This window comes from Amblyraja radiata, chromosome 30, assembly GCF_010909765.2.
Source record: "Amblyraja radiata isolate CabotCenter1 chromosome 30, sAmbRad1.1.pri, whole genome shotgun sequence".
NCBI classification, from domain to species: Eukaryota; Metazoa; Chordata; class Chondrichthyes; order Rajiformes; family Rajidae; genus Amblyraja; species Amblyraja radiata.
Window position 1 is genome coordinate 28,331,030 of NC_045985.1, and position 14,806 is coordinate 28,345,835.

General features: G+C 45.9%; 1 protein-coding gene across 1 annotated transcript in view; it reads right to left on the reverse strand.

The window, feature by feature from the left end:
• The window catches only part of LOC116990052, a 122,121-nt gene that overhangs the window by 81,837 nt on the left and 25,478 nt on the right, over positions 1-14,806 (reverse strand). Inside the window, exon 3 of the mRNA XM_033047578.1 lies at positions 8,984-9,100. Coding sequence (XP_032903469.1) covers positions 8,984-9,100 — 117 coding nt within the window. The remainder of the gene's footprint in view (positions 1-8,983; positions 9,101-14,806) is intronic.

Here is a 14,806-nt window from a genome sequence, read left to right on the forward strand (position 1 = left end):
CCTTTTGCTAAGGACCTACAGTACATTAAGAGTAGCTCAAGCAGACAATTAATCTACCAAAGGTAGACAAAAGAGCTGGAGAAACTCAGCGGGTGCAGCAGCACCTATGGAGCAATAGATGCAGCTGCACCCGCTGAGTTTCTCCAGCACTTTTGTCTACCTTCGATTTTCCAGCATCTGCAGTTCCTTCTTAAACAATTAATCTACCGACATGTCTTTGAAACGTGGGAGGAAACTGGAGCACGAGAAGAAAATCCACATGGCCGCAAAGATAATGAGCAACTCCACTCCGACAGCACCTCTGGTCAGGATTGAACCCGGGTCCCTGGAGATGTTTACGGCAATTTAACCATTTGCAGCACCACCCTGCCACCTTTGGCATCCATTATAATAGCTTGACACTAGTGATTATATGTATCCTACTTCCTGGTAAGTCATAGGGCAGACTAGCTTCCTCTGTGCGGCATTGACAGCAAGTGGAGAGCACAGGAGAGACAAAAACCACCATTACATTTGATAACACTAACGATCCACTGGCTATGAAAAAGGCAGGTTATGCTTACTTGTCTACATCCAGTGGATGAGGCAAGAGCCCACTTTAAATCAGCTTCCCGTGTTATATACATAATCTCAAGGCTGCTGTTGCCACTGTCTTGTCTGAAGTTGCAGTTTAATTAAGAACATTCATTCTGCTGCCAAGAATTGGAACATTATTATATCCTGGTACTCATGGCCATTGCTCTGACCCCAGATGAAGACTGAACTGCACAACCATTTAGGCCAAATTGCCCAATTATGGGGATAATAAATGGAGGCTGCCCAGGAAGTCCACCACCCAGACACACATCGTAACAAAATCATTCATTTATTGCTTAAGAAGGAACTGCAGATGCTGGAAAATCGAAGGTAGACAAAAATCCTGGAGAAACTCAGCGGGTGAGGCAGCATCTATTGCGGATGGATTTGATATCTATTGTTCTTCAATCTGCTCTCAAAAATCTGGTGGCAAGATTTCACTCCTCAAAAATATTACTGCTGTAACTTTCAAATTCATACCTTTGTCAATGCTATTGAGGTACAGATTCTGCCTTCTATCAAAGTTACTAAATCCTTTCCCCCCATTATTACTGATTGTCTTTCACCAGAATTGCTCCAATGGCGCACCCCAACTGAAATCCACCAGGTGCAAAGCACTTAACCTGAATGTCCTTGGTACAAAACTGAGTTAGGCAACCATTAACAGCCCCATCTAAGGCCCACTTCACATCATTGTGTTCCACATCACCATATTTGTTGGAAGATTATCCGGTGGTACCACAATAACTGCTCACTTACTGCTGCCTCTAAGTCACTCTCAAAATGTATAAGGAACCCATAGTTCGATGTGAATAAGATTGTCCCTCCGACCCTGCACCGTCCCTCACTTCCCTTTGCCCTCTGGACTAAAATATGCCAAATATCAGTCGGAAGAATAGTCCCAACTCAAAACATTGTCTATCCATGTTCTCCAGAGATGCTGCCTGACCCGCTGAGTTACTCCAACACTATGTGTCTTCTTATATAAACCAGGATCTGCAGTTCCTTGTTTATGAATTCTCCCAAATATTCCTTGTTCCCATTGTGTTTAAATTACATCCCCTTCAAGATTCTATCCCATCTCATGTTCCCTCGTCTCCGTTCTAAATGGCTTACTCCTTATTCTTAAACAGAACCAGGGGCCACAGTTTAAGAAGAAGGAGTAGGCCATTTAAAACGGGGACGAGGAAACACTTTTTCTCACAGAGAGTGGCGAGTCTGTGGAATTCTCTGCCTCAGAGGGCAGTGGAGGCAGGTTCTCTGGATACTTTTAAGAGAGAGCTAGATAGGGCTCTTAAAAATAGCGGAGTCAGGGGATATGGGGAGAAGGTAGGAACGGGGTACTGATTGGGGATGATCAGCCATGATCACATTGAATGGTGGTGCTGGCTCGAAGGGCCGAATGGCCTAGTTCTGCACCTATTGTCTATTACCTCAGTGGAGGTAATAGACAATAGTTCTGTGGATAATAAAAGTTCATCTTATCCGAAGAGATTTTATGTACATTAAGGGGGAAAAATGTAACCAGAGTGCGAATAGGGCCACTCAGGAATCCACTGCATGGAACCACAGGAAATGAACAAGGACCTCAATGAGGATTTCTCCTATCTATATTGTGGAGGAAGACATGAAGACTGCGGAACGTGGGCAATCAATGGAAATGTCTTAAGGTAGTCAGTATTATGGTTGAGGAGGTGATAAATGTTTTAACTCGAATGAAGGTAGACAAATCTCTGTGGACAATGTGGGTTGCCGGAGAAGAAATTGCAGGTGCCCTGGCTGAGATTTATGAGTCATCATTAAATACGGATTAAGTGTCAGAAGACTGGAGAGTGGCTAATGTACCTCTATTTAAGAAGGGCTACAGGGAAAAGCCTGGGAACTATATGCCAGTGAGTCTAACATCTGTGATCAGAACATTACGAGCGAGTATTCAGAGGGATAAGATATACATGTATTTAGATAGACAACAGCTGGTTAGGGATAGTCAGCACAGTTTTGTCCGTGGGAGGTCCTGTCTCACAATCTGATTGTAGTTTTTTGAAGGTGTAACCAAAAAGGTTGATGAGGGTCGAGCTGCAGACATTGTAAATATGGATTTCTGCAAGGAATTTGACAAGGTTCCGCATGGTAGGCTGCTCTGAAAGGTTAGATCGCATGGAATCCAAGGAGAGTTAGCAGGCTTTTCAGTTGTGTGCCCATTGCTGTTTATCATCTGTATAAATGATTTGGATGAGAACATACGGTATGATTAGTAAGTTTGCAGATAACACTAAATTGGGTGGTATCATAGATAGCAAAGTTGTTTATCAAACATTGCAGCAGGCTCTTGATTGGTTGGGCAGCTGGTCTGAGGATTGGTTATTGTTCAAAGTTCAAAGTTCAAAGTTCAAAGTAAACTTTATTGTCAATTCAAATAATGCAACAAGTAGTTACACAGAGGATTGAAATTGCGTTTCCCCATACTCCAAATGTGCAAGTAATATTTATAACACAGACAGACTATATACCAATAAAGATAAATAGTGGACATACATACATACATATATACATTATATAAAATATTCACAGTGTGCCAGAGTGTAGTAACATTTTGAGGTATGTTATTAAGGTGCAATAATAAAAGGTGCAATATAGAAAAGTGCAAATAGCATACTGCAGACATTGAGTTAAAGTTAATTTGACAGTCAGTTGGTCTTTGTTTGTGTAATGTTCATGGAATTTTCTTGAGTGTGTTGAGTAGTCTGATGCCCTGAGGGAAAAAGCTGTTTTTGAATCTGGTGGTTTTGCTCCGCATGCTGCGGTAGCGCTTGCCGGATGGTAGGAGGGTGAACAGTTTGTGTGCTGGGTGGGTGGTGTCTTTGATGATATTGGTTGCTCTCTTGGAACAGCGAGATGGGTATAAGTCCTGGATTGCTGGTTGGGGTGATCTGGTGATCTTCTCCGCTGTCCTCACCACTCTCTGTAGGGCCTTCTGGTCAGCAGCAGAGCAACTGCCATACCAGACTGAGAGACTGCTGGTAAGAATGCTCTCAATGGCACCCCTGTAAAAAGTGGTGAGGGCAGAAGGGGGGAGGTCGGCTCTCCTCATCCGTCGAAGGAAGTGGAGGCGTTGCTGTGCTTTCTTGACTAGGGAGATGGTGTTGGTGGACCATGTCTGATCATCTGTGATGTGCACTCCCAGGAACTTGGTGCTTTTCACAGACTCCACTGCACTGCCATTGATGGTGAGTGGGGTGTGTGCTGTCTGTTTCTTCCTGAAGTCCACAGTTATTTCTTTTGTTTTATTGACATTGAGTTGAAGGTTATTGATGTCACACCAGTTGATGAGTTGTTGTACCTCCTCTCTGTAGGCTGAGTCATCATCGTGGCTGATGAGACCCACCACTGTTGTGTCATCTGCGAACTTGATGATGTGGTTCGAATTGTGTTTGGCACAACAGTCATGTGTCATCAGCGTGAACAACAGAGGGATCAGCACACATCCCTGTGGGACCCCGGTGTTCATGATGGTGGTCTCTGATGAGTTTTTGCCAACTCTTACTGTCTGTGGTCTGTCGGTGAGGAAGTCCAGTAACCAGTTGCATAGTGGGGTGCTGATGCCTATTTCATCGAGTTTATTCACCAGGTGTTGGGGGATGACTGTTGAAGGCGGAGCTGAAGTCGATGAACAGCATCCGCACGTAACTGTTATTGTTTTCCAGATGAGCCAGGCTTAGGTGGAGTGCTGTTGCAATGGCATCATCAGTGGAACGGTTGGGACGGTATGCAAACTGGAATGGGTCAAGTGTCGAGGGGAGACTGGATGTTATGTGGGCCTTGACCAACCTTTCAAAGCACTTCATCATGATGGACGTGAGTGCTATGGGTCGGTAGTCGTTCAGTGTTGAGGCTGGGGATTTCTTGGGTAGCGGTATGATGGTGGTGGCTTTGAAGCATGCTGGTATGATGGCTTGGCTCAGAGAGGTGTTGTAGATGTCAGTGAGAACATCTGTGAGTTAGTCAGCACAGTCTCTGAGCACACGCCCCGGTATGTTGTCAGGACCTGCAGCTTTTCTGGGGTTCACCTTGAGTAGGGTCCTCCGCACATCAGCTGGGTCCAGGTGAAGTGTTTCATGGTCTGGGCAGGGAGGGGCTTTTGTTGGTGTGGTGGGGTTGTCTTCCTCAAACCGGTTGAAGAAGGTGTTAAGTGTGTTGAGGAAGTCTGTGTTGTCCTCGCACGGTGGGGGTGTTGGCCTGTAGCCGGTGACAGACTGGATGCCTTGCCACAGGCGCTTGGGGTCCTTAGTGTCTGTGAAGTGTGCTTGAATTTTCTGTCCATAGACACGCTTGACTGTTCTCACGCCCCGGTTCAAGTTGGCCCTAGCAGTACTAAGGGCGTCTTTGTCCCCAGACTTGAAACCAGCATTCCGTGCTCTCAGGACCTCACGTTTGTTGTTGGCCCTCGTGGTGATGTTTTTGATGACGGTCACATCTTCCATGCATTTGAATATATATCCAGTCACAGATTCAGTATATTCCGTCAAGTTGACATGATGGTTGGTAGTGGCAGCCTCCCTAAAAACGGTCCAATCTGTGCAGTCGAAACAGTCTTTGAGAGCTGAGGTGGCTCCCTCTGGCCATGCTCTGATCTGCTTCACAGACCGCTTGTTCCTGGTCAATAGAGGTCTGTAAGCTGGAATTAGCATAACAGAGAGGTGGTCTGAGTTCCCCAGGTGGGGATGGTGAGCAGCTCTGAATGCCTGTCTGATGTTGGTGTAGACTTGGTCGAGTATGTTATTTCCCCTGGTTGCAAAGTTCACATGTTTGTAATAATGTGGTAGTACTATCTTCAGTTTGGCCTGATTGAAATCGCCAGCGATTATGTACAGAGTCCGGGTTAGAGTTCTGCATTGAGCTGATAGACTGATACAATGTAGACAGTGCGTCCTTTGTGTTCGCACTGGGTGGAATGTACACAGCTGTGATGTTGATGGCTGTGAATTCCCTTGGCATGTAGAATGGTCGGCATTTAATTGTCAGAAATTCTATAACCTCAGTACAGTGGCTTGACACAGTTACGGCGTTTGTACACCAGTTGTTATTGATGAAAATGCATACACCACCCCCCCGAGATTTACCGCTGAGAGCATGACACCTGTCCGCCCGGAATGTTGTTAGTCCGTCCAGCTGAATGGCGTTGTCCGAAACGGAGTTGTTAAGCCACGTCTCTGTGAGGATGATGGCGTTGCAGTCTCTGACCTTTCTTTGTGTAGTTAAATCCAGTCTAAGATAGTCCATTTTGTTTTCCAGCGAACGAACGTTGGATAGCAGAATAGAAGGAAGTGCAGGTCTGTAGGGGTTAGCTTTTAGCCTGGCGCTGATACCCGCTCAGCTGCCCCGCTTGCTAGGTCTAGCACACCGCTTGTGCCGCAAGCTAGGTCTCACACGCCGCGTGCACCGCCTCCAGTGTCGCCTCCAGTATCGACCTGTGATGGGAGGAGAGTCCGCTGCCTTGCAGGCCCCTGGGTCTTGCCGGTGTAGGATGCCTAGCTCGCAGAGTGCCTCGCGTTCCAAAGCCATTGTAATTCCAGAAAGGTTTTCGGAAAAGTCGAAGTTTCTTAGTCCAAGTAGTGTAGTTCTGTTATAGACTACTCTCGCACAAGACTGTGACGGTACAGACAACATATTAAACATAAAACGCACATTGCTATCGGGAGCTGGAGTAGCCGCTGCCGTACAGGGCGCCGAATTGGAGTTTAATTCAGTTATGCGAGGTGTCACATTTTAGGAAGTCTAACCAGGGCAGGACCTGCACAATGAATGGCAGGGCTCTGGAGTGTTGTAGAGCAGAGGGAGTTGGGAATGCAGGTACATAGTTCCTTAAAGGTGGAATCACAGGTAGATAGGGTGGTCAAAAAGACTTTTGACACATTGGCCTTCATCAGTCAGAGTATTGAATATAGATGTTGGGAGGTTATGTTACAGCCATATAAAACATTGGTGAGGTCAAATTTGGAGTATTATGTTCAGTTTTGGTCACTCTGTTATAAAAAATATGTTGTTAAGCTGGAAATGGTGCAGAGAAGATTCATGAGGAGTTGCCAGGATGTGAGGACCTGAGCTATGCAGAGATGTTGAGCAGGCTAGGACTTTATTCCTTGGAGTGCATTGATAGAGGGTGATCTTATTGAGGTGTATAAAATCATGAGAGGAATAGACTGGGTAAAAGTGTTTTATTGTCATATGTCCCAGATAGAAAAATGAAATTCTTACTTGCTGCAGCCCCACAGAATATGTAAACATAGTACACTGTAAACAATATGATAAATGAGAGAGGAAAAAATAAGATCAGTGGTAACTCAAAAAATAAGTTGAGATATTATCTCTGAACTTATTTTTTTCTCTCTCTCATTTATCATATTGTTTACAGTGTACCTGTACTATGTTTACATATTCTGTTGTGCTGCTGCAAGTAAGAATTTCAAGTTCTATCTGGGACATATGACAATAAAACACTCTTGTCTCTTGAGTAGGGGAATCAAGAACATAGGTTTAAGTTGAAGGGTTTCACAGGTTTCATAGGAACCTGAGGGGCAAATTATTTAACACAAAGCGTGCTTGGTTGAATCATTGAATAGGTATATAGAATGAGCTGTCATAAGTGGTAGCTGAGGCAGGTACTAACACAATATTGAAAAAATATTTGGACAGGTACAATAATAGGATAGGTTCAGAACGATATGGGCCAAATGCAAGCAGGTGGGATTATTATAGATGGGGCATGCTGGTCAGCGTAGGCAACTTGGGGCAAAGCCTGTTTCCAAGCTCCATGACTATGAATCTATGACAGCCTGTGATATAGGGGGCCCCTCTATTAGGATGTTTATAAAGAGCAAAGAGAGAAGAGTATTCTATCCAATGTGACCATGCTGGCCAATATTGGACTTTAGGACAATCCCATTTCCCTGTCCTTGTCAGTGGTTTTCCAGTGCTTTACAACATGGTGAGGGATTTCACCTCCATCAACTTTGGAAACAATAAGTTAGTGAGCTCCAGATCCCCGTCACTCACTGGTTACAAAACAATTTTCAACACCTCAAGTCTTTCTACCAAATGAAATAAATTAATGTTGTTCTCCACCTGTCTGATAGGAATATTTCCTTCCTGTTCAAACTCTCTAGATCTTGTATAATTCTGTGCACTTCAGTCTCCTTTGTTCCAAAGAACCCTCTGTGACTGTCAAATCAATACATTAGCTGAAAACTCAAAATGAAAGATATTCCCTGGACCCAGCAAGTGAGGAGAACTGAAAACTGAGTTAATTGTACAAGTTTTATGTTTCATCACAACTGATTAGATTGGATACAAACCGAAAAGACTAGTTATCTAAAAGCAGGAACACACAAAGCAAATATGAGATGCTGCTTCTCAAGTTTGCAGTGGGCTTTGCTGGCACAGTGGAAGAAGCCAATTGGGTGTGAGGTGCAGAATTAAAGTAACAAGCTGTTGGAAGCTGAGAAGTACTCTTGCTGCTGTTCTGCAAAGCAGTCATGCAACCTGTGATTGTTTCGCCAATGTGCAGAAGACCACATTGTGAACAGCAAATAGAGTACACAAAATTGGAATCACTGCTGCACCTGGATGGACTATTTGGCTCCCTGGATGGAGGGACGTAACGGGGGATATATATATTTGCATGGAAACGTTTCAGGGGAAGGACTGTCCTCTCAAATAGGGCAAGTGTATCTGATGGTGGACATAGGATGGTTCATAACCTGACAGGCACTGCACGATGGTGATGTGTCCATGCATGAATGTTTCTGTGGTAAACATCCTGGACTGAAAGATGCTTTTGAAGAACTGTGCCCTAACATCCAAGAGAAATCACCACCAGGCTTGAAGGACAGATACTTTCACATTGCCATTGCCAGATACTGTGTGATACGAGATACGAGAGCGACTCTGTGGCTGAACCAGGAGTGCATGGGGACCGCTCACAGCTCCCTGCTATCAGGCTCCACACCCAATGCCACAAGGTATGAGAGAGGCTTCCCTCCTCCACACCACTGCCACCTACACTCCTCTCGCCTCTAACCTGACTGGTGTTACAAGAAGTGACAAGACTTCTCTCAAGGCCACCTCCTCAACACCCCTCTGGAGTTAGGTCAAAGGAGACTCCAGAATCTTTCCAGGAATTCCACGACACGACAAAGCACCAGTTCATAATTTGTGCAACAATGTGGGAGAATTGCATTCCACAGGTCACATGGACTGAGAGCAGAAACTAGAGTGGGAGGTGAGATTAGGAAGAGGATGGCAGAAAGTTGCAATATCACTTTTGTTTGGTTGCTTTTGTACAAATTGAAGGCATCTAGGTGAAGACACCTGAAAGTCCATACAAAGCAAAGTAATCATTTTCAAATACCTCCAAGTGTTTTCCATCTCCACTGGTCCGGCAACATAGCTGGATGAAGAGATGCTGAAGAGAGCATCAGTCCTGCAGTTGATGCTGCGACAAGTACAACTTCCTTGAGCGAAAGGCCTACAATTTAAAATAAATTCAAATAATGAAACATGCAATCGGGCACCAGGCTTTGTACCATTGCTTTTGACAACCAAACCATCCCACCTAGTTCCTGCAGGGGAGGGAATGTACCAACCCACAACAGACCAACATCAACTGACTACATGCCCACAGAGGGGGGTAAATAAGGCACTGAATCATTCCACCAGTCAAGAATGGATTGGGGAGTCTTCCACATGGTTCAACCTTTACATGTAGGCTGCTGTCACCATTTTACACTGGCTGCGTTTTCTAGCACTGAGATAGCTAGATCTTGAAGAAAGCAGTGCTGGTGGTCTCCCTTCAAATTACCACATTTTTCCCACAGCATCTTTAGTTCCATGCCTTTAACAACAGGTTAGTTAGCCCATGGAACCTCCACTGTCTCCCATTTTCCAACACTAATTACTCACGGAGCAATTCCTTGTTAGTTCCATTCCATGGGATTATCACTTTTGTTTTGCCAGAGGGTACCTTTGGCTGATTTATATGATATGGTCAATGATACGTTAGCTGAGTATTTAGCTGCCTCCTGATGGGAAGACTAATGTCTATGTGGCAAGTGGGAGTGCTCTGATACTCATCATTATCACCATCTCGCTTGATGTTTGGGATATGTACTCCAATGATGGTGGAGAACTGAGTGAGTTACTCGTGCCCAATGGATATAATCTCAAGAACTGGAAGAATAAGAAGCAATGATCTAAAGGAAACAATTCTAAAAGAGTTGCAAAGATTAGAGATTTACTGAAAGTGGCATGACAGGTTGAGGAAGTCGTTAATAGACGACTGGGTGGTGGGCTTTGTGAATTGAGCAAATAAATCAAGGTGTAACTTTAATATTGTACATAGAAGTCAAGTCATGCAGGTATAATAAATCTTGCTTGCAGCAGCATCAGAGGCAGATAAGCTGAAACAGCACATAGAAAACAAATTATATATAAATTACACAAATTCTGCAAGACAATAAAAATATAAATACTGTGCAAAAATTCAAGACGTTGTGTAAAACATGGTAGTGCATGAGATTTGCTGTAGTGTTCCATTTACAAGAGGTTTAGGGTTGTACACATCTGTTGAAATCAAGTTGAGTTTATTGTCATCTAGACAAGTACAGTGAGGTACAGGTACTATGAAAATGTTGCTTGCAGCAGCACCGCAGGCACATTGACTCAACCAACACATAAACATAAATCACACACAAATTACACAGAAGCCCACGGTGGTGCAAGAGGTGATCAGCAGCGTTCCTTTGCAGAGATCAGATTAAGGTTTTGCAGTTCGATTTAAGAAGCTGACAGTTGTAAGTGTATCTGTTTGGAACCTGGAGGTGTGGTCCTTCGGGCTTCTGTACCTCCTGCTCAAACTGAACAGCAAGGTGGCCTTGTCTGGATCATGGGTGTCCTTATCTGACAGATGATAGATGCCACCTCATCTCCTGCGGGTCATGAGGATGCTTTCGATGGTGGGGATTGCTGGATTGTTCCCAGTGACCTTTATTTGGTGGTCTTAAATAAAGTCTTGATTGTCTTACCCAATCTTTGTGTTGTGTTTTAAATTTTGCTTAAACAAGGGTAAGTGCGAGGATTTGGCTCCAGAGGCTTCGGCGCAGAAAGTGAGCTTTTGTTAAACTTTTCTTGGTGTACTGCAGTAAAGATGGCAGTTATCTTAAATTGATCCGGAAACATGGACATCTACATTGTAGAGTCCTAACGACTGCGAAGGGCGGTGAAGGATGCAAAAAGGAGGTACAGAGACAAGATGGAGTTACAGATGGAGCAGCAGGACACCAGACGTCTGGGCAGGGGCTACGGACTGTAACCAACTACCGGAGCAGCCCCCCCTCAACTGGAAGTGCCAGCACCTCCCTAGCTGATGACCTGAACTTCTTTTACACTCGTTTCGAGATGGACAACATTAGATTAGATTAGATTAGATATAATTTATTGCCACACAGCCAGGCTGGTGGAAATTTGGGTTGTCTGCAGCGATACAATAATAAAGAACACACAACCACAATAAAACTGTAACAGAAACATCCACCACAGCATTCATCACTGTGGTGGAAGGCACAACATTTGGCCAGTCCTCCTCCATTTCCCCCCCGTGGTCAGGACCAGAGTCCAGAGTCAGTCCAGGATCGGCTCTTCCTCACCGGAGACCGCGGCTTTAAGTTGTTGTAGGCCGCAGGCCGGCGGTCAAGTTTTAAAGTCCCCGCCGCAGCCAGAAGCACCGTAGACTGCAGGGCCGGCGGTCGAAGCTCCCCTCCAGGGGTGATGGTAAGTCCATGCGGACCCGCGGTAGAAGTTGGCCGCGGGCCGGCAGTGATGGCTTCTTCTTCCCCCGGGTCCCCAACGTGAGATCCCGGGCTGTAGACGCCGCACCAGCTGGAGCTCTGCAGACCGCGGCTTCAGGCTGCGACTTCAGGCTGCCGGCTGCCCCGGGTCAGTGAAACGGAGCGCTCCCCTCCAGCGAGCCCCAGCGAGGGCTCACCCGCTCCACGCCGAGAGTCCACGCTGCGCCCGCCGCTGAAGCCCCGGGCGCGTCTCCGGGAAAGGCCGCGTCGATCCTTGATGTTAGGCCACGGGGAAGGCGACCTGGAAAAACTCGCCTCTCCGTGGAGGAGGCGACCGAAGCGGTTTCCCACTCACCCCCCCACACCACCCCCCACACAAAACACACAAAGAAACATTAAATACACACTTTAAAACATACTAAAAAAATTAAAAAAGGTCTGCTGACTATCGACAATACCGCCAGTGGGCTGGCTATCGAAGCTGAAGGGAGGAATGTGCACACATTCTCGTTGTCAGAGCACGACGTGAGGAGGACTCTGACACGGGTGAACACGAGGAAAGCTGCAGGCCCAGATGGCATCTCGGGGCGAGTACTCAAGTCCTGTGCTACGCAGCTAGCTCCGGTGCTCACTACAATATTCAACCTCTCCCTGCTCAAGTCCGTGGTCCCTGCCTGCTTCAAAAAATCCATCATTGTACCGGTACCTAAAAATGCCTCCCCAGCCTGTCTGAATGACTACCGTCCGGTGGCCCTTACCTCGGTAGTCATGAAATGCTTTGAGAGGCTGGTCAAGAAACACATCTGCGCCTTCCTCCCTCGCAACATGGACCCGCTACAATTCGTATACCGTCCGAACAGATCCACGGACGATGCGGTCTCCTAGGTTCTGCACACCGCTCTCTCTCACCTTGACAGCCAGAAGGGGGGCTATGTGAGGATGCTGTTCATAGACTTCAGTTCAGCCTTCAACACCATAGTCCCCACCAGACTGGCCGAGAAGCTGCTGAAATTGAGGAATGCAGTTGAACAGAGGGATCTAGGAATAACTGTGCATAGTCCCTGAAGGTGGAATCTCATGTAGATAGGGTGGTAAAGAAAGCTTTTGGTATGCTAGCCTTTATAAATCGGAGCATTGAGTATAGAAGTTGGGATGTAATGTTAAAATTGTACAAGGCATTGGTGAGACCAATTCTGGAGTATGGTGTACAATTTTGGTCGCCCAATTATAGGAAGGATGTCAACAAAATAGAGAGAGTGCAGAGGAGATTTACTAGAATGTTGCCTGGGTTTCAGCAACTAAGTTACAGAGAAAGGTTGAATAAGTTAGATCTTTATTCTCTGGAGCGCAGAAGGTTAAGGGGGGACTTGATAGAGGTCTTTAAAATGATGAGAGGGATAGACAGAATTGACGTGATCAAGCTTTTCCCATTGAGAGTAGGGAAGATTCAAACAAGAGGACATGACTCCAGAATTAAGGGACAGAAGTTTAGGGGTAACATGAGGGGGAACTTCTTTACTCAGAGAGTGGTAGCTGTGTGGAATGAGCTTCCAGTGGAAGTGGTGGAGGCAGGTTCGATTTTATCATTTAAAAATAAATTGGATAGGTATATGGATGGGAAAGGAATGGAGGGTTATGGTCTGAGTGTAGGTAGATGGGACTAGGCGAAAATAATTGTTCGGCACGGACTTGTAGGGCCGAGATGGCCTGTTTCCGTGCTGTAATTGTTATATGGTTATAAATTGGGGCTCAACACCCCCCTGTGTGCCTGGGCCCTGGACTTTCTCACCGACAGGCCGCAGATAGTCAAGATGAAGGGAAATACATCGAAGTCCCTCACCCTGAGAACAGGATCCCCCCAGGGTTGTGTCCTCAGCCCCATACTGTACTCCCTCTACACACATGACAGTGTGGCCAGGTTCAGCTCCAACTCGATAATCAAGTTTGCTGATGACACTGTGGTGGTGGGCATGATCTCAGATAACGAGAAGGCCTACCGGGAGGAGGTGGCTGAACTGGCACTCTGGTGCCAGGACAACAGCCTCCTCTTGAATATCAAAAAAACTAAGGAGCTGATCGTGGACTTTAGGAAGGCACATCATCCGAGGACGTACACACCATTGATGATAAATGGGGATACTGTGGATAGGGTGAGCTGTTTTAAATACCTGGGAGTCCACATCTCTGAGGATATGACATGGACATCACACGCTGCTACACTCGTGAGTAAGGCAAGGCAGCGCCTTTACCACCTCAGGCAATTGAGGAAATTTAGAGTGTCTTTGAGGATCCTCCAGTGCTTCTACTCAGCGGCTGTGGACAGCATCTTGTCCGGAAATATCAGACTCTGGTTTGGGAACTGCTCTGCCCAGGACAAGAAGGCTCTGCAGAGAGTAGTGTGTTCGGCCGAACGCACTATGGGAACTACACTCTCCCCCCTGCAGGAACTATACATCAGAAGGTGCAACTCCAGAGCCAACAAAATCATGGGAGACCCCTTCCACCCCAGCAACGGACTGTTCCAGCTGCTACGTTCAGGCAAACGCCTCTGTTGCCATGCTGTGAGAACGGAGAGGATGAGAAGGAGTTTCTTCCCAGAGGCCACTAGGACTGTAAACTCCTATCTCTCCAGGGACTAACTTTACTGTAACATTTTACTGTTGTGTGGTGTCTTTTTAAAATTGCTGTTTTTTCCTTTTTCTTCCCTCCCACAATTATGTGATATGTGAATATGTGATTCTGTTCCATTCTGTTTGTAGTTTGTTTGTTTGGTTTTTTGCACAATTCGTGAGCATTGCCACTTTTCATTTCACTGCACATCGTATATGTGTATGTGACGAATAAACTTGACTTGACTTGACTTGTGCAAATTGGCACAAATGACATGGGTAGGCAAGGATCCTGTGGAATGAGTACAAGGAGTTGGGCAGAAGGTTAGAAGGCAGGGTAGTAATCTCCAGATTAGTCCACAGTGCCACAAACTGGTGAGGATAGGAACAGGAAGTAAGGCCAGATGAATGAGTGGCTCGGGAGTTGGGGCCTCACATTGATAACCTCTATGTTTGTGAGGGGCCCAATGAGGGGCCCTTTCTGGTTTATCCGTTTTTCTGGACTAACCGAGGTCCCGTGATAATGAAGCAACAATACACCCCTGCCCACTAATGTCACCCCTCCCATGTGTCTAAAGCACCTTGTAGTGCCAGAAACTGAAATAAAACAAATATATAATGTTAACAGAATGTGAATGGAATGTCCTGCCAACCCATCCCCGGCTTGTGCCATTTCATGGCCGTTTAGAGCTCTAGCTTCCGATCGAGCCCAGCACCATCGAGCCTTACTTCACTCGTCGGAAGGACAGTTTGCTGGAATAATTCTGCAGGTCAGGATCT